At 37.2% G+C, this 20870-nt stretch overlaps 1 protein-coding gene across 21 annotated transcripts in view; it reads left to right on the top strand.

The window, feature by feature from the left end:
* The window catches only part of BCLAF3 (BCLAF1 and THRAP3 family member 3), a 59428-nt gene that overhangs the window by 15016 nt on the left and 23542 nt on the right, over nt 1-20870 (top strand). For 20 of the 21 annotated variants that reach the window (XR_012160363.2, XR_012160361.2, XR_012160388.1 and 17 more), the window contains 8 exons: nt 1933-2006; nt 5483-6061; nt 6418-7083; nt 9999-10177; nt 11337-11451; nt 11726-11789; nt 14573-14691; nt 17782-17896. Coding sequence is in view for 17 of the 21 variants with exons in the window: in XM_073356850.1 (XP_073212951.1) it covers nt 1966-2006; nt 5483-6061; nt 6418-7083; nt 9999-10177; nt 11337-11451; nt 11726-11789; nt 14573-14691; nt 17782-17896 (1878 nt within the window). In the remaining 4 variants the exon portion in view is untranslated. Of the gene's footprint in view, nt 1-1932; nt 2007-5364; nt 5396-5482; nt 6062-6417; nt 7084-9998; nt 10178-11336; nt 11452-11725; nt 11790-14572; nt 14692-17781; nt 17897-20870 lie in introns of those variants that run through there. The other variant, XM_073356941.1, reaches the window with a different exon arrangement.

Raw genomic sequence — 20870 nt, 5'->3', positions numbered from 1 at the left:
GGCCCTGTTGTGATACCATTGATGTCAGTGGCATCATTTTTGGAATAAGATGCTACTCAGTGTGAGTAAAAATGTTGCAATCTGGCCTTTAATTTTTAAATAAACATTGAATGAAACCATTTGTCTATAAGTATCTGCAATTTTAGTAGTGTGGCTCTCATGCACATGACTTCAGCATTGATGATCAAAATTACTTTGGATTTGGATCTCTTATGAGGCACTCAGTACAAATGTCTTTGGGTGTATGTCACCATCTCTGCTCCATTACAAGGTTTTTGCCTTTTGGCATTACTCCTTCATTTTATGCCACATGGAAGGATTCACCAAAGGTAAATACTCAGATATTTGATTTGTACAGAAAAAACACATATAAAGTACCAGCAAAGTATAGTTCTAGTAAGAAACTTCAGTTTATTGCAAACTGGTATATGGGCAGGTTATGGCACATCTCAATGAGAAAATGCTGGTTTTGATAAACAGAGAACTAAATCCAGTTATCAGGGGTGGTTCTCTGGAGGTCCTCTCCAATTGCAGCAACTCACCACTACTACTCCAGGTCTCCTTCGCCATCACCACCATGTTTTATTGTATTCTTCCAGCAGGCCATGGCCTGTAGCATTGTTGACATATATTTACAGTCCCTAGCCAGTTTCCCCCTTGCTTCTAGGGAAGGGAACAGTACTAGCGGCATCTAATCCTGTGTACTTCAGGATCCCTCACCCCTGCACTTTCTTCCTGTCAGTTTATATAATCCCACCTGCTGGGGTTGCTTCCTCTTCAATTAGCCCTTGAGCTGTAGCTCTACTCAGTTAATTGACTCCCTCTGTCAACTACCTGTCTTCCTGTTAAATCCCAGTTAATATATACTGATGGGTATTAAAGTGACAGGGTGCTGAGTTAGCTCCTGACTTAGCATACCCTGTTGCTCTAGGTTTTTAAAAGGTTACCCACTATCATAATATCTGAATGCTTGTGGTTTTCATTGGGACTATTCAGTATGTCCTTCTGAGTTGCAATTAATAGAATGATTTGTTAAGATCTAATAGCTATTCCTGCAGTTGAAATTGTAGTTTGGTATTTTGTTTTAAGTTATATTATCCAAAAAGTCCCACTTGATGGAAGCAAGCAAATAATGTTAAGAAACATAATTGAATTTTATGGGGTTGGAAAGGAAAAGTGTAAACACTATATTAGACTTGTTTAAAAATGGGAAATGTTTCCTTTTGTAATTTGTCATCATCTGTATGTTTTTAAATATGTCTAAAATCAGGTTATAAAAACCTAAATCAAAATAGCAAGTTACCACTGGGAAACGCTCTGTCACCAATGGATTAAAAAGTGAATATAAGGAAATTTAATGTGTCTTTTCCTGTGTATTATGATACTATTTAAGACAAGCAAAATGTAATTATGAAAAGGTGACCTGTAACTGCTTAAAACAACTTTTGCTGAATACACTAAGAGAAGTTCAGTATATGCAGATAATACTCTTAAATTTATAAAGAAGGGAGAAAAAATTAATTTCACTAATGTCCTGAATGCTCCTCCTATGTCTGCTGTTTGTGGCATTCAGCACATAACCTTATAATCATGTCACTTTTTTTCTGTTCTTGCAGGTCCCTTGTGACATTACTTTTTCAAAGATTCCTAAACACAAATATCACAGAATTTAGAGAGGAAAGGGAGCAATTGCCCAATATTTAAATAATTTTAAAGAAAACAGCTGTTTTTTCTCAGGCTACCAGCCTCACAAAATCACTTTTTATCTTTTTTTTAAAAAAACTGAACAAGATTTAAATACAAATCTCGTAAAAATAAATAAATAAAAAAAAGTCTATGCCTCCTATTGATAGCTCTCTTGCTTAAAAACTGTCCGGAGAACCAGTTATTATAGCTCTCTAAACAGACTAATAATTCATATTTTTCTTATAGCTTCAAGAAACTAATTGACACACACATCAAAAGATGGCTAGATCTAGATCAAGATCACCAAGGTGGAAATACAGGTAAATCCTTAACTTTTATTATGGCTTATATAAGAGCTGTCAAGTGATTAAAAACATTAATAGCCATTAATTGCACTGTTAAACAATAATAGAATACCATTTATTTAAATATTTTTGGATGTTTTCTACATTTTCAAATATATTCATTTCAGTACAATACAGAATACAAAGTGTACAGTGCTCACTTTATATTTTTTATTACAAGTATTTGCACTGTTAAAAAACAAAAGAAATATTATTTTTCAGTTCACCTTATACAAGTACTGTAGTGATTCAATTTGTACGTTGAACTTACAAATGTAGAATTATGTACAAAAAAACCTGCATTCAAAAATGAAACCATGTAAAATTTTAGAGCCTGCAAGTCCACTCAGTTCTTTTACTTTTTCAGCCAATTGCTCAGACAAACAAGTTTGTTTGTTTTACATTTGCAGGAGTTAATTCTGCCCTCTTCTTGTTTACAGTGTCACCTGAAAGTGAGAACAGGCATTTGTGGGCACTGTTGCAGCCAGCGTCGCAAGGTATTTACGTGCCAGATGTGCTAAAGATTCATATATCCATTCATGCTTCAACCGCCATTCCAGGGGTCATGCGTCCATGCTGATGACGGGTTCTGCTCAATAATAATCCAAAGCAGTTCAGACTGGCGCATGTTCATTTTTATTATCTGAGTCAGATGCCACCAGCAGAAGGTTGATTTTCTTTTTTGATGGTTCGGGTCCTGTAGTTTCTGCATCAGAGTGTCGCTCTTTTAAGACTTCTGAAAGTATGCTCGACACCTCATCCCTCTCAGATTTTGGAAGGCATTTCAGATTCTTAAACCTTGTGTCGAGTGCTCTAGCTATCTTTAGAAATCTCACATTGGTACCTTCTTTGCGTTTTGTCAAATCTGCAGTGAAAGTGTTCTTAAAATGCCAACATGTGGTTGGTCATCATCCGAGATTGCTGTAACATGAAATATGTATCAGAATGTGGGTAGAACAGAGCAGGGGACATACAATTCTCCCCCCAATAAGTTCAGTCACAAATGTAATTAACGCAGTATTTTTTTAACGAGTGTCATCAGCATGGAAGCCTGTCCTCTGGAATGGTGGCCGAAGCATGAAGTGGCATACGAATGTTTAGCATATCTGTTACGTAAATACCTTGCAATGCCAGCTACAAAAGTGCCATGCAAATGCCTGTTCTCACTTTCTGGTAACATTGTAAATAAGAAGACAGCAGTATTATGTCCTGTAAATGTAAACAAACTTGTTTGTCTTAGCGATTGGCTGAACACGACATAGGACTGAATGGACTTGTAGGCTCTGAAGTTTTACATTGTTTTGTTTTTGAGTGCAGTTATGTAACAAACAATCTACATTTGTAATTTGCACTTTCACGACAAAGAGATTGCACTACAATACTTGTATGAGGTGAACTGAAAAATACTATTTCTTTTGTTTATCATTTTTACAATGCAAGTATTTGTAATAAAAAATCTACACTTTGATTTCAATTACAACACAGTACAATATAAATGTAGAAAAACATCCAAAATATGTAATTTCAATTGGTATTCTATTTAACAGTGCAATTAAAAACAGCAATTAATTATGATTGATTATTTGAGTTAATCACGTGAGTTAACTGATTACCTGCGATTAATCGACAGCCCTAGTTTATATTTTCAGAACATCGCTTCATATACAAGTTTATAAAACAGCCTGTATCTTCTAGGATAGCAGAACAAAAAGATATTAAGGCTAAAAATTTATTTCAAACAAAACATTTATTTTATAAAATATTAATTTTATGTAATCTGTAAAAGCAAGTTTTGAAAAGTAAATTGTTTCCATGAGTTCTTATTTGCATGAAATTTGAGCCAGATAGAAATCGGTAATAGGTTTCAAGCATCATTAAGCCTGCAAGAAGGAGTTTGTGCATGCACGGCACCAGTTTAATTTGAGACAGGTTTTTAAATTCCATTTCCATTTTTAAAAAAGTAAAACAAACTGGTTAACAATTAAGTGAGGTGGACTGTTGGGGTTTGTTGGGTAGGCTGGATGAAGTCTTTCCCTCCTGAGTAGAGGGAGCGGGGTGCATGCTATCAATTTTGGCAGAATGTCAAAACAACCACTACATTTCTAGTTGGCCCCCATAGGTGTGACCGTACCTTTCAAAGTTGATGGTGGTGTCCTGCGTCTGCAGACAGCTTTTTTGCTGAACATAGCTTTCTAGAATTGAACTAGCAATCTGCAATGAATTTTGCATTTGCTAAGGAAAAATCCACAAGAAGATAGTGATTTTCTTGGAATTTACGATTTTCAAGGGTTCTCTAAATCTGTGGATTGATTGCAGAGTTTGCTGTAAATATTCAGTAATTGGTTAGTTTAAATACAAGATGCTTTGGTCTGTGATTGCCTCCTGATTCTCAATGGGTGGTTCCTACTGTCTTATTCTTTTGGAATGGCCTCTGACTAGTAGGTGTCTGGCAGTTTTAAAAAAAAACAAACAAAAAAACACCCCTGCATAGCTGGCCTCAGCATTTTTGAAAGTCAGATGAGCATACTTTATTCAACATGCTTTCATCACACATTGAAATACACATGGAAGAGTATTTATTTTAATGCGCAAGTGTCACTTGAATTTGTGATGGAACACTGTTCATTTGAATAATTAGTTGTATGAACTCCATATTTGCATATGAAAGTGCAATCAATCATGTTTTTTTAATTTTTAAAATGAACATGTGGAAGTATCGTTTAACATATTCACGTATATACTTACTAGCAAAACCATTCATATTTACATGCAAGAAGACAGAGAGCTGGTTTAAATTTCTTGACTTATGAAAATTTTTCCTAGTGGCAAATGTGGTTTTGACAAAATCAGAATTTTCTGCAGGAAAAGCCTAATTTCAATAAAGTTTTTTGTTTTGTTCAAAAGGAAGTTTTGAAATTAAACATAATGCTTCAAAGTGGCATTTCTTAAAAAATTGGTTCCAGTGTTTGGAAACTATGATGTTTTGTCTCCATTTTTTGGTTTTTGAACGTTTGGGGTTCCCCCATTCTCCACCTCTTACCACTCCCACCCCCTTTTTGTTTCCACTGAAAAAATTTGAAAAATGGTAAACAAGTGTGAAAGTGCTTTCTACATTTGCTTACTGTTTTCCAACATTTTCCAGTGTAATAGAAACGAAAAAAAAAATTGTTTTGAAATGAAAGTTCTTGTGGAAAACCTAAAAATTTTCAATTAAAAAAATTAGGTATTTTCCCATGTAATTTTTCATTAGGGGAAAAATCAGGTTTTTATATCCGCTCTAGCTGAGATGCAATTGCTTTGGGCTTTCTAATTTTGAATACTTTGGCTTGTTTAGATTATGAACCCTAACATCGCAGTAATACTACGTAAGTTATTTTTGCATTGAATATATTTTTGTTCTAACAAAAAAATTTGTAACACTTAAAATGGAATCATTTTTTTTTCTTGTGTAGGTCCTTATCACCTGCATTTAGGAGCCCAGAACACCATAGACAAAGGCATGCTCATATTAATTATGACTGTGAATATAAGGGATTTAGGAAGGACCTAAAGAAACCTATGTCTTGGAGAGTGGAAGATGGGAAATACGGACAAAGCAATGCGAGATTTGCACCACATGGGAATATCCACCACAGAATTTACGAACATAGATCATCTTCGCCAAACCTAAAAAGAATTTCTTTAGAGGATATGTATAGTCATAAACCCTATAGAACACATTCATCAGAAAGGCTTGAAGGCAACAGGAGATATCCGTTTCCACCCAAATACTCAGAAATATCCTACAAAGAACATGATCGACCTTTTTACCCACACAAAATGCAAGAAAAATATATGCCTGAGGACTTCAGAGACACTGCAGATGAGAAAGGAATGAAACCTTTTCATAGACCATTAGGGGCTTCATGTAAATTTGAAAGAAAATGGCATGAAGATGAAATGAGGCACCAGAGGTTACAAGGAGACAAATATGGTCAGTCACTCCGAAGAGCTTCTGAAGAATTTACGACAAGGAGCTCTTTGCAGAAGAGGTATAGGAATAAAATAATTAAACCTGGGTAATGTGGTGTAAAGCCTCAAGTGAAAGTCTGTTTTCATTATAGTTGAAGATTTCCACCTTGAAAGGCATTTATCAATTTGTAGTTTAATTGTGGGCAACTGGTGGTAGAGAAGTATTTATCTTTTTAAGTAAATCCATGTACATGGCTAGAGTATAAAAGGATAATATTTTCCTTTTAAGTGCCCCTGCACTTCTGTACTCTGGCTTGAGGGATTTTGGGTTAACTTGCCACGCATTCTGCATATAAGGCCGTGCTATCCAACATTCTGCACATAAATTCTCACTTTCTTCTCTAGTGCAAGTGTAAATTGCTTTATGTCAACACAGGTATCCTGAAGATCGTGATTACAGAGAACATGGGCACACATCTAAAAGGGCTAAAGAAATTGAGAGAGATGACGGTGGAGAAATAGCAAGAAATCACAAATGGAAGCAAGATCGTTCTTTTCCACCCTACCAAAAAAAGGAGGAGCAAAGAAACCTTGGTCCCCAAGCTCATCGGCCTGCTGAAAGGGAGTACACAAAGAGTTCTGTTGCGAAGATAGCATATGGCTATAGTTACAAACATCATAGATACCCAGATGGGACAAAATCTTTTTCTGATGATAGAGCTCAGAAGTATGTAAAGCAGGAAGACCAAAAATATAATTCTCCTAAGGGTGCTCTGAATAGCAAAGAGTTAGATTACTGTAGTGGTGGAAGAGTGAGACAGACTGAAGAAGGGCATAATGAAGTACCCATTAAATATAGTTCAGAGAAGGGCTGCAATGCATGTGCCAACTCTTACAAAAATGATGTTGATCTGAGACCCTTTAATAACACAAAGAAGGAAAGAGTAAGAAATGAAGGTGATTTCAGAAAAAAAATAGATTCTTCTAATAGCCATCATGATACAAGTCATACAGTTTCAGATGTGAAAATGTCAGATGTCACTCCTAGGAAGGAGCTGCTCACAATCAAAGTGGATATGAAGAAAATGATAAACAAGTACAGGTATTTTTTTTCTTACCTGTTCATGCTTTCCTGTTTAGTTGTGAATATTAGAGAAACCAAAGATTCTTAAGGTGGTAAGTAGGGCAAAATAAGGTGGTTGTTCCTTAGTACAAAATGCTAACTTGCTAACTGCGGTGTAAGTTACTGTTTGTTTCTATGAAAAGAAAATAGTACCTGATTATAAGGATGTGGCGGGGGGAAAAAAGGTGTATGGTTTTTTTTTTCTCTCACTGAGATGCCTATAACTACCTGGGTGTGTTTTTGTTTTTGTTTTTTTTTTAACCAGGTAAAAATCTGGTTTTGTCCTTTCTTCTGGAATGACCATTTAGGATGGGATTTTCATTGACTTCCACTGGGACTTGGTACCTAACTCCATTAGGCTCCTTTGAAAATTACAGCCTTAAAATGTATATAATCTCAAACACCTGAGATCTCAAATCCAATAAAACTATAGAACAAAATGGTACATTCATGGGCTGTATAATCCAAATGTGTTGAAAGCGGTGTTGCTGGAACAAACTAAATTAAATAGCAGCATGTTACCTGGGCCTGATGGTATTTCTGCAACGGTTCTTCATGAGCTTGAAAGTGAAGCTCATGAAGCTAACAAAAATATGGCATTATTGTAATCAACCACTATGCCAGAGGACTGGAAATGGCAAATGTTGTACCTATGTTAAATAGGTGTGTGTTTTGTAATTTCTATGATCATCCCTATCAGACCTACTTAAGTACCAGTAAATTAGTAGAAATTGCAATATAAATACCTAGATGAAAATTATAAGGACAGACAGGACAGTATGACTTCTTGAGAAGAAATCATGCTTTAGTATACTAGAATTATTCTAACCTATTAACATGATGGTGAGTAAAGGAGAGATGGTTTATATAATTTAGGCTGGAAAACCTTGACGGAGTCCTTCACGAGAAGCTATTTTGAGGGGGTAGGGTAGGGAAACTAGGTAGTTATGTTCTGAGAGGTAAAGTACTGTGATGAATTATAACTTGCCTGAAAGACAGAAAACTATCCATTTGCAGCATGGCAAAAGATTAACAATCGGGTGTCATAAGATTCTCTACTAGGACTAGTGTTTATTATTATATTAATGAACTGTAGAAGAGGGTGAACAGTTAAGTGGCAAAATCTTGAGGATGACCAGATTTAATCAAGGAGTTAATAGGATTAAAAAAAGAATTGGATAACTACATAAGGTGGGAGAAAGATTTTTATAAGGGAGGCAAACAGTCATACCTCATGGCAGAAGCCAACTTCTGACAAACGTTAGGAAGAAACTTCCCTTGCGGAGACTGCACGGGTTTTATCTGGTATAGCAATTCTTACATTCATGATGGATTTTCTGAAAGGTGAACAATAAACCGATGCTCTAGATGTCTGAGTGGTATTTCATTACATTGATAAACTATATTGGTCTAAGAAATATCAAAATAATATAGTCAATTAGAAACTCCTTATATATAAAGGGAACTACTCCCACAGTATTTTTTCCCCTCCCCATCAAGGTTTCTTTTGTATATTTTTCTGCCTGAAATCAGTAATAAAATATGGAGTTATGGAGACTAAAAAGAACATTGTACTAACTGAAGAGAGGCCAATATGAAAGACTATAGAGGGCTGTACCACTAGGGAGCTTGAGAGACAGTGGCACCTGTGCTTGGGCTGCTGTTCCTGCTTTCTTGAGTGGCAATATACATGACATGATCCTGCTCCGTTTCACTGCTTCCCACAAGGCTCTGAAAAACAGTAGTGAAGAACCTGGCCATGTCTTGCTAATTTCACTCTGCTTCTGTTTGGGAAAGCCACCCACAGTAGAGATGGAAATTTATTTGCAGACTGAGCAAGACAACATTGTATGGATTGTCATTCATTTCACATTTGGAAGACTATTTTTGCATCCATTTTTTAACTGAAAACTTAAATTCTGCAGAAGTTGGTTGCTTAGGCCTGTTAATTTTCATTGGAAAGCTTCCTATTCTTCAGTGGCAAATAGGCAAACAGTTTTGAAGACCTTCCAGGAACAGCTATGTCTGACGTAGCTCATCATTATTTATATGTTGCTTCTTGATGGAAGAAAATAGAGAGGTGCCTTCCAAAAGCACAATAAAAAAAATTCTGAAACATTTTTGTATTTTATAAAAAAGATGATAATGTGGAACACTTAAACATGTTCTGCATTTTGTGTTTTCCTAAATAATGACTAAAGTGTTCATTGTAAGGAGGGTAATAGAATAAGATTGTTAAAAGTATTGCTGTCTTCAAAATAGTTTGAGAGACTGCAGCAATTTTGGAGACCAGCTTAATTTAGAAATTTTAAAATGTACTGATAAAAACACCAGATGCTTCTCCTTTGATATATTAACCAGTCAAGCTGGTTACTTGCAATAGTCAGCCACAAGACTTTTTGAAAATTGAGTCATTGTTTGACGGGGTGGTAGTGGGAGGGAATAGCCTAGACTACTGTTGGAAACCAATATAGTCCCTCTTTTTGAATATGGAGATACATCCTGCTGAGTTCCAAAATCACTCCATACCTTCTGCTGGAACATACGTCTATAGTAATGGCTGTTTCTGAATACATGTTTTTCCTTTATTTTTATTTGATAATCTAGGTGCATTACATAATTTTAAATCTACAAATATATATATACTCATTAAAAATCCAGTCCTAGCTCACGCATAGTCTGAGCTATCCTCTCCTTCATTCCTCATTCAATCTTCTCCTTCATGATCTGTGTTCCTTGCGTAGTGTTTGATTTAAAATGTGAAAAGGGCTTTAATTTTTTTCCATCTTTCCCTAAGATGAAATTGTCTCTTGATCTAGCCTTTATTTTAATATTTTGTTAATATTTCAGTATCTCTGAAAGTTACTAAATAAATTTATACAAATTTATTCTAGGACTGCTTCTAGCCATACTATGGAGCGGCAGATGTCTCATGATCTGGTTGCTGTTGGCAGGAAAAATGAACATTTTCATCCAGTGTTTGAACACATGGAGTCTGTAACACAAAATGTCGAGAACAACCCATCAAAAGAATTTACTCAGGAAATCATAACAATTATCCATCAAGTTAAAGGTGATTATAATATTTTAGGCTTGAACATATAAACTAGGGATGTGGTTAATTAAAATGTTTTGGTATTTACCATAAGTCTCTATTTGAATACAAATAGAACAAGACAAGTAAAGCCTCATGCAGATTTCTGAGCAGTCTGTGGGGTGGCTGTGGCCTTGGGCATGTTTGACAAGGAATGCTGATGTGAAGGTTTTGGTAGTCTAGTCTCTAGAGTAGAGGAAATCTGGTGTCCGCTAAGTGTTCAGGAAGGGTTTTTCTAGAGGAGCGATCAAATTAAGCTGTTTCTCAAGGAAGACATGGGGTTCTGTCCTTAGTGAATGTGGGTAAGGGATATGCAGGGGGCTTGGCAGCATGGAGAAGGTGGTAGGATATCGGGGCTCTTGATTGTTAAAGGTGGAGTTAGAAATTGACTTCTGGGACAAAAGTAGTCTCTTAACCGGTGGCCTCACTTGATTACATAGTTTTTATATTAAGTAAAAACGGACTCGATTTGCATTTCATTTACAGCCAAAACAAATACAAAGCTAGGGCCTCAATTCTATGTGGTAATTCATATGTACAAACTATTGCACCAGTGTAGAGTTCTGTTGACCTCAGTGGGACACCCATATGCATCCCATCTTGCAGTACCAGGGCTTGTGTTGCCATGGAGAGATACTGGTGCCTCTCATATAGCTTTTCTTGGGAGGAAAGGAATGAGATAAGATATACTTTATTTTATTCAACATTACCTATAAGCAATTTATATTTGCTTCTTCTTTCATTTTTCAGTTTAACCTTACTAATTTTGTTGTAGTGCTACTTCTATGCCATGCTGATTGTGACAACCCATAGGTACCAGTATTTAAAATATTATATTAACAGAGATAGTAAACTTACTTCTTTTTATGTTTGAGATTAATTTCATTGAAAAATGAAATGATTAATTTCATTGTTGCTAATATGCTAAATATTAAAGTACTAGGATGGCTGCTATAATATGTGTGCAGTTTGTTAAAGTACTAATCTTTCAGCAGTGAGAGTTAGGGTTGGATTTCAAGTGGAATTTATTTTGATGTCAGCGTTCAGTGTTTTGTACAGTTAATATTTTAATAGTATGGTTCTGCAATTGCAATACAAATGATAAAGTAATATTTTTGCATTTAATATATCTTCACAGCAAATTATTTTACATCTTCTGACCTAACTTTAAATGAACGCTTCTCAAAAATTCAAGATAAACCAGTTGTAAATTTAAATGAAGTTAAAATATATTCAGATCCAGAAATTCACAGGTAAAGCATAAACTTTGTGCTATTACTTATATTGATTAAGCTATTTAATTGTTTCCAGTATATTATACATGCAGCTTAATGTGGAATATGAAATAAATGGAATATTTCTTTCAAAATCTTTTAGTGGACTGTAAATTGCATAGCATGCAACTGTGTAGTATAATTGTCTTAAGAATGGCCATAATAACAATGGCTTTTAGTTTAAAGTGATCATTCTCTTCCATGTTTAAATGTCGCATACTCATTCTTGTATCATTTTGGCTTATTACTTCAGGAGAATTGATATATCTTTGGCAGAACTTCAGAATAAACTAGCTATGCCATGTGAATCTGGACAGGTATGTTAATTTTTTGTTTTTTATGAGGGGAGAATAAGTTACAGTGACAATCTGTCAGCACTTCTGTTATCCTTTTTTCATGCTCTTGTAACTCGTCCATAACATTCCCATTAGTATACAAATACTGAACCACCAAAAAATTTAAGCTAATATTATGTTTTTTTTACCTTTTTTTGCACATAAATTTAGAAACTGAATCTTGACAGTCCAGGTGTTGTGTATTTCCCTGCCCACTCAATAAGCAGGCAGATGTGTTCTCTGCCAACTGAAGTTTTTGAGTACTCATGCTATGCTTTGTGAACTCAAAACCATTTGAAAGCAGTTTAAATAATATTGAGTTGATGCCAGTTAATCCATGGATCCAGTGTTCCCTCTGGGGTTATAAAAGGCTCTAACCTTCTTCCCCTCTCACTAAACTAAATAGTTGTCCTGAGTACTTCTCTTTTTGTAGGCGCAAGCAGCCTCAGCACTATTTACCCCAAACCAACTGTATTGTCAATGTACTTTAATGATTATAGTTGTATTTACATATTGTTTAAAAAACGTTAGATCTAGTTAATGTGGATCCAGAAAAGCACGCAGGCTTCAATCACTGCTCTGTATTTCACACTAGGTACTTAAAGTGTTTGGGAAAAGGGCACCTACTTGAGGATACTTGGCTGGTGTTCTCTGATATGAGAACAAGATGCAAATAAGAAAAATGGGAATAGGCCTTTCCATCTGAGGCTTTGGATCATCCGATCAGAAGTACTTATAGACAAATAATTGGTTATAGCAGCCTGTTCAGAGTCCCATTGTCCTCTGTCCTCTCTTAAGAAACAACATGCTGAGAGATCAGTTTTGATGTAGCTGTTTCAAAGAAACATTCAAGAGGTAAGCCCTTGTTGCCAAGCTCAGTGTTGTATGGAGAAGCATTCCCTCAAAGGTCTAATTCCCCCAGTTCACCAGCCTGTTAACTTCTGTATGTTGAGCTAGATTCTTAGTCGGCTTATGGCTACTCTTTTTGAATGTTGGGGAACTGTTCTCTACCTTTTCTTTCCAGAAAAGTTCTCTTCCTGGCGGCTGAGTAAAATCCAGACTTTAATGATGGACCCCTCTTGTTTAGTATTTTCCAAAGAGAAAGCAGAACATATATCTATATCTTCCACTCAAAGCTTCAAACCATGCTGAGGAAGGCTAGCTGAATAAATTAGATGTGAAAACAGACCTTTGAAAACTAAGCCAATTTGGAAGTAATCTTATTTTAGGACTTTGGTAACAAGACCAAAGGAGAAGAGATCTCTATCTAGAGATTATCCAGATGGTTAAAGTAATGTATCTGGGTGTCACAGTTACCGCGGGAACTTTGAGCCCCTTTAGTCCTTCTCAAGTACCCCCTAGGTGGCAGACCTGGCTTCTTGCACCTTAGTCTGTGTGGAACCATGTACTTCAACTACTCTGGAACTGGGTCTATGGCTGTCAGCTCACCTGTTTCCTACCTGTGTTAATGCGGTGGGACCAACTTGGTTTGGCACCTGTCACCACTTTCACTCGGGTCCTGTGACCACTGAGGTAGTTAATGTGACTCCAAAACAGCTTTTTTCAAAACACAGCCCCCCCGTTTTTTATTCATTCACTAATGGTACAGAGCATACAGAGCAAAGGATAAACATAATAAAAATCTACATGCATATTTCTCTTTAACCCCTGATTGTAGTCTTTCACATGTTTCAGCCAGCCCATTTATCTCCATCTCTGGGTTATGAGAAGCCGACTGCCACTACTTCAGTTTCTTCTTTTCTTACTCTTTGTGTCTCCATGCTAGCCTGTCAGCTCTCACTGATTCCTGGGGCAGATCCTCTTAGCTCACCTGTACCCCCTTCCTTTTCTAGGCCCCGGGGTCTTGTAATGGTTGAGTGTTCCCTTTGATATCTCTCTTCTCAGCCTTGATAAATCATATCACCAGAGTTGGGGCTGAGGAGCCTTGGAGTGCTTTCTAACAGAGGAGCCACCTTCCCAATTTATCTCACGAATGTACCTTTCTTTGTAAGGATCCCACTTGAAATTCCACTCATAGCTTAAAGAAAAGGAGTACTTGTGGCACCTTAGAGACTAACCAATTTATTTGAGCATAAGCTTTCGTGAGCTACAGCTCACCGAATGCATCCGATGAAGTGAGCTGTAGCTCACGAAAGCTTATGCTCAAATAAATTGGTTAGTTTCTAAGGTGCCACAAGTACTCCTTTTCTTTTTGCGAATACAGACTAACATGGCTGCTACTCTGAAACCACTCATAGCTTAGTTTATTCAGCACTTTTTTTTCTCAACTCCATAGCTAAATAGGATGCTCATTTCAGGAGGGAAGGCTTGAGGTCTTTTAATTAAGTATTCTGCTCTCTTGCCGCTTGCTAATCTACTACAGTGCAAATTTAGCGGTAACTACATGAAGGAGAATGGCAGCCTAAGTACCAGTAATGGAGTTCTGTGAATATTTTGCCTCTTCAGCTGTACACTGACCCTTCTTCCTTGTTACTTTGAGATATTGTAATTAGTAAAACAAAGCAGAGAGGATCAGCAGATAGTTGCAGAGCTGAGTTCTTTCTAACCAAAGTCTGAACTTTGTATCCATGGGTCAATGTGCATGCCTGGCTCCTACCTGCCCTCAGATGGTTACACTTCTTTTAAATGGTTTTGCAAGCACAAGATAAGCCACAGCACCTACTGTGTGGATCAAGTAACCTGCCTTTAAATTAATTTTATATATCCAATATAATTTCAATAAAATTTCCCTTCCTATTACTTAGACTGTTGTGAGAGTTCTAGAAGATCCAAATGATCTACGTCATGATATAGAGAGGAGGAGAAAAGAGAGGCTGCAGAATGAAGATGAGAGATTGTTTCACATAGACAGTGTAATTCAAAGGTAATCTACCTTTAGCGAATACATCTGTATGCCTGAGTCTGTAGGGTCATCAGAAATTTTTGCGTCTGTTTTTAAGGTTGGTCCTTGAATTTTGAGTCTCAAAATCAAATTCAATTGAAATCCACTATAAACACACCTAGACTTATTTTGAAGTACAAAGAACAGCCTTGAAAGAGAGAACAGTTAACTTTTAATAAAGATGAACTGCAATGTGAAAATCAAAATTAAGTTTTAAGTGTCTAATGTTCCCACTGGCCAGGCTGTGGAAAGGAGGAAGGAATTCAGTTCAAATAGATTTTTTTTAACCATTTAAAAATTCCTCTTTGTTGTAAAATTCTCTTGGAATTCTCTGGTTCACTGACAGTATTCTGGAATTAATTGTTCTGTGCGACCACTGCTATTTGTGATGTCCCCATCTAGAATACCTTCAGTGAAGCCGGAAGTTCCAAGAATATTTTAGAGAGAGCTTTTTCAAAAGATTTTAGTTAATTACTGCACTGAGTGCCTCCCACTGCTTGATTAGTGGGACATTCAGCACAGAAATGTCTGCTTAACTCAATTTTACTACTTCACTTGTTAACCTTAAAAGATTAATCTGAATATATAAAGATTACTTCTTTATATAGAAAAGAATAATTGTGGAGGAAACTGCCAAATTGTAATAAAAAAGGCTTGATTTGATGATACCTCATAACATGCAAGTGCATATTTATTTTAAATACAAAGTCTGTTACATAGTAAGTTGCAATACCTACTGATTAGAAAATTAATTTGTGGCTTGGACTGGGTGCAGACTTCAGAAGGGGAGAAAGAACTAATTTCCTTTCTTTTGTCAGTTTGTAACATCCTCATCATGTTTCTCTCTTTTTTTTTTTTTTTTTTTTTAAATTGAGGAGAACTTTCATGGAAGATCATACAGAATATATTATGTAACTGACTAGCTTGACTCACTGCTATTCAAGTCTCATCCAGTATATCTCAATGGGTGTGCTTAGAATTCATTTTATAACTATATATTTTCAAACAATAGAGATTTACCTTTAAATGCTTTTAGGCCATACTATAAATTCTTATTTAAAAGTAGGTGCTAAGCAACTTGAATAGCCAAATGGAAATGGTCGGTTGTATAGCCCCAAAGCTAAATCTTGACTTGTAGTGGCTGCTTCTTTTTATGGTAAATCTTTTCTTAGGTAGATGTTGACACTACTGTATTTGTGGTATACTAAATGAGAGAGGGAGGGGGGAAGGGAGAGGTATGGCCTGTTCAAGGAGGAGACCGAAGGGTATAATATCAGTAAGCATTCTTTTGGGTACTGCATAATGTCTGTTTTAATTTAGAACTTTAAAAATTACAAATTTTGTATGGTTTTATTTAGAGGACTTTTTAGTGGTGCTTAAGCTAATGAGCTGTTTTCTTTCTATCAGGAGAGAATATAAAAGGCATTTTTAAAGCAGCATTCCAGGCTTTATGCGTTTGAAACTGCTAACCATAAACCCCAGTATTATGTTTCAGGCAGTTATTTTTCAGCTTTATATTTAAACTGTATATAAGACACCAATGTACAATTGTGAAATCTGCAAAAGTTGTAGGAAAAAAATATAATTTTGTGCAGAATGTGAAGAAGAAATGTTGTTTTTCTTCTTGCGCTTTGCACCTTTGCTGCTTTTGGTGGCATATAGCGCCAAGGGTTCTTCATCATTCATGCAGTGTTTCTTCATATCCTGCACTTTCATAGGTAAATAGTTTTTTAGCCTAGAAGGGATAATTTGATTGTCTAATCTGACATGCATAACTTTGGTTACAACCAGATTTTTAAAATTCCACCTTCAAAATTTGTTGTCTCCTCTTAATCCAGGGTGCTAAGAGTATGTTGTATTCAGCAGTGGTTCTCAACCAGGGGCACGGGACCCACTGGAGGGCCACAAGCAGGTTTCAGGGGGTCTGCCAAAATAAACCAGAGAGCAGGGCTGGTGTTAGACTCACTGTAGTCTGGGGCTGAAGCCCGAGCCCCACTGGGCTGAAGCTGAAGCTCGAGCAACTTAGCTTTGTGGGCCCCCTGTGGCATGGGGCCCCAGGCACTTGCTCTGCTTGTTACCCCCTAATGTCAGCCATGGCTTTTAATCTACTGGATATGCAGAAAATGAGTTGTTGTGGAACAGGTGGACCATGGAGTTTATATAGCTTGTTGGGGGTGGGGGAGGGGCTCAGAAAGAAAAATGTTGAGAAACCCTGGTATTCAGTATTTGAGTACATGACTTTCAATGGGACTTGCATTCCTAAATCACTTACCTACACTACAGCTTATGTCAGCAGAATTTGTCACGCATGGGTGTGAATAAACCACCCCCGCGAGAGGCATAAGTTACACCGACATAAGCGCTGGTGTGGATAGCACTGTGTTGGCGGAGAGTTTCTCCCACCGCCACAGCTTCTGCAGCTCATGAAGGTGGTTTTATTATGCCGATGGGAGAGCTCTCTCCTGTCGGCATAGAGCATCTTCATCAGTGCTGCTGTAGTGTGTGGACATGCCCTTATATGCTTTTGAAAATCCTGTTGGTACATAGACGCTGGATGTCACACTGCACTGAATGTGGTATGAGGAATAGAGCTTGTGATCTTCAGCTCCAAAAGTGCAGTCTTCTTCCATTTGAACTAATAGAACTCTCCATTTATAAGAACGCTAAGACATAGAGCTATGTTGGACAGCCACACTAGGCTGAGACAAGTTCAAGCTGTAAAATAATTAAAAGAAGATCTAACATATTCCAGCCAGCAGAGGGCAGGGATGGCCAAGCACATGCATCACTGAATCATTTGTACAAAGATTTTCAGTTGCAGAATGAGGATTTAAAGAAGGCACAGAGAATCGCTAGCTTGTCTGTTTATTATCTGTGTACCAGTATGCAATGATGATTTCATTTAACTTTGGTTTCGACAGTGAAAATGGACCACTAGTAATTTGTCAATTAATGTGCCAGTTTAACATATTTTTGTAATACTTGTACGTAATTTAAACTTTTCAAATAGCTTAATTTTGAAATATTGCTGGCTTAGTTTTCATTCCTTTTTTATTTTCTGTATCCAATCAGGAATGAGCACAACGGTAGCTTTTCAAAATTACAGATCTCTCAAATTGGTGGATTCCAAAAACCTATAAGATTCCTGAAACCACCTTTCAGGAAATTTATTAGGAAACCTCCCATGGTAAGTTGAAGTGAAATAGATCCCTTTTTTTTGTCTTTCTTTTTTATTTCCTTTATATCTTCATATTTAAAATTTTGCTGTGTTGGCTGGGCTGACATGACTTTTAAGTCTCTTGATCCCTTGTCTTGTCTTGTAACAAATCATCTTTTGAAACTTAACGTCATAAGATTTATTTGTGTTAAATTACATCTAAATAGTACTAAAGTTTACTGGTCATGGGTAAACTCTGCTGCATCTGAACTTTTTCAAGTGTTACAACTGTTACATAGTATACAAAAAGGTATTGGCTTGCATAAATCATGACATTCTGATTTAAAATCTTGATTCTTTTGCTTCTTATGTGCCTATGTACCACTCCTAAACTTATACTGTTTTTTTATTTCTCTGGCATGGACATGGTTATTGGGAATCAGAACTCTGTGTGATTTAGAGTTGGAACTATTTACAGTGGAGTCAGAACATTTTCAGGATAGTCAGGAAATGGGGAGATCAGTTTTTAACACAGGATAATCAGCACAGGTCAGTGTAATTCTGGGTGCTGAATGACTTTGCAATTTCAATAGATCATGGGGAACTATTAAATTAAAACTTGGATTTGATTGCAGCCTGTATTCAAGAAATTTGGTGATGCACTACGTTTTCTCTTACTTCATAAAATACTCCCACCTAAAGCACAGATCAAAGGGTTTATTACTGAATGACTCATCTGAAGTACAATATAATAGTTTTGGATGAAGAACACAGGGACTGATCGCGAGCCCACACACCGCAGTGGCTGACCAAAGGACAAAGTGCACATCTTGCTTAAATTAAGTACTCTCCTTTGCAAAGAGATTATCTTTTAGTTACCAGAAAGATTTTAGGACATGCATAAGAAAAAAAAAAATTCCGGAAATAGAAATAATTGGACATACTTAACATTCATGTAGTTAAAAAGCTCATGTTACTCTAGATTTTTAATTCACCAAATTTAGATGGGGCCTTTACTGACACCTCCATAATGAGTCTTTTTTAAATAAAATTTGTATATTAAACTGGGCAAATGATTACAGTGGGACCAATGCTGACCTGCAATAATTAGAAATAAATGCATGTTCCCTCTGGGCAATTGCTCTACAAATAAATTTAGTCTGTTTTCAAGTGTTTACTAAGGACTGGTCTGCACTGGAAACTTACATCAGTATAGCTATGTATGTCAGTCAGCATGGATTCACCAAGGGAAGGTCATGCCTGACTAATCTAATCACCTTCTATGATGAGATTACTGGTTCTGTGGATGAAGGGAAAGCAGTGGATGGATTGTTCTTTGACTTTAGCAAAGCTTTTGACACTGTCTCCCACAGTATTCTTGTCAGCAAGTTAAAGAAGTATGGGCTGGATGAATGCACTATAAGGTGGGTAGAAAGTTGGCTAGATTGTTGGGCTCAACGGGTAATGATCAATGGCTCCATGTCTAGATGGCAGCCGGTATCAAGTGGAGTGCCCCAAGGGTCGGTCCTGGGGCCGGTTTTGTTCAATATCTTCATAAATGATCTGGAGGATGGTGTGGATTGCACTCTCAGCAAATTTGTGGGTGATACTAAAGTAGGAGGAGTGGTAGATACGGTGGCAGGTAGGGATAGGATGCAGAGGGACCTAGACAAATTGGAGGATTGGGCGAAAAGAAATCTGATGAGGTTCAACAAGGACAAGTGCAGAGTCCTGCACTTAGGACGGAAAAACCCAATGCACAGCTACAGACTAGGGACCGAATGGCTAGGCAGCAGTTCTGTGGAAAAGGACCTAGGGGTGACAGTGGACGAGAAGCTGGATATGAGTCAACAGTGTGCCCTTGTTGCCAAGAAGGCCAATGGCATTTTGGGATGTATAAGTAGGGGCATTGCCAGCAGATCGAGGGACGTGATCGTCCCCCTCTATTAGACATTGGTGAGGCCTCATCTGGAGTACTGTGTCCAGTTTTGGGCCCCACACTACAAGAAGGATGTGGAAAAATTGGAGAGTCCAGCGAAGGGCAACAAAAATGATTAGGGGTCTGGAACACGTGACTTATGAGGAGAGGCTGAGGGAACTGGGATTGTTTAGTCTGCAGAAGAGAAGAATGAGGGGGGATTTGATAGCTGCTTTCAGCTACCTGAGAGTTGGTTCCAAAGAGGATGGTTCTAGACTGTTCTCAGTGGTAGAAGATGACAGGACAAGGAGTAATGGTCTCAAGTTGCAGTGGGGGAGGTTTAGGTTGGATATTAGGAAAAACTTTTTCACTAGGAGGGTGGTGAAACACTGCAATGCGTTACCTAGGGAGGTAGTGGAATCTCCTTCCTTAGAAGTTTTTAAGGTCAGGCTTGACAAACCCCTGGCTGGGATGATTTAGTTGGGGATCGGTCCTGCTTTGAGCAGGGGTTGGATTAGATGAACCTCCTGAGGTCCCTTCCAACCCTGATATTCTATGATTCTATGTCTCTCAGGGGTGTGAAAAATCCACACCCCTGAGTTACCTCCTGGTGTAGATCGCATTAGGTATACGGAATAATTCTTCTGTCGACATAGCTACCTCCTCTGAGGGAGGTGGATTAACTAAACCAGTGGGAGAACTTCTCCCGTCAGCGTTAGTAATGTCTACATTGAAGCACCACAGTGATGCAGCTGTAGCTGTGCCACTATAACTATTTGGGTATTGAAATACCCTCAGATAAATAAGTGACTGTAAGTTAACAGAGTTGGATAAGCAAAGGCACGCTGTAAACTAGAACTAAAGCCTCAACTTCCTAGTTTTCAAGGGACTGTTTTGGTGCATGCAGAATGAATAAAAGAAACTAGATAGGAGACATCAAATTTGTGGTCTTCCTTATTCAATGTTTTGACACATCTAGTTAATATTTTAATGTCAAACTTCCATGGGTTCATCAAACTTTTCCTTCGTCTACCAGAAGTTTGTTTTTATTACCCACAATTAGTTTCACCAACCACTGAAATGCAG

The sequence above is a fragment of the Lepidochelys kempii genome, chromosome 1 (genome assembly GCF_965140285.1).
Source record: "Lepidochelys kempii isolate rLepKem1 chromosome 1, rLepKem1.hap1, whole genome shotgun sequence".
In the NCBI taxonomy this organism is placed as follows: Eukaryota; Metazoa; Chordata; order Testudines; family Cheloniidae; genus Lepidochelys; species Lepidochelys kempii.
Note: the sequence above shows the minus strand (reverse complement) of the source record. Positions and strands in the feature narration are given on the sequence as shown.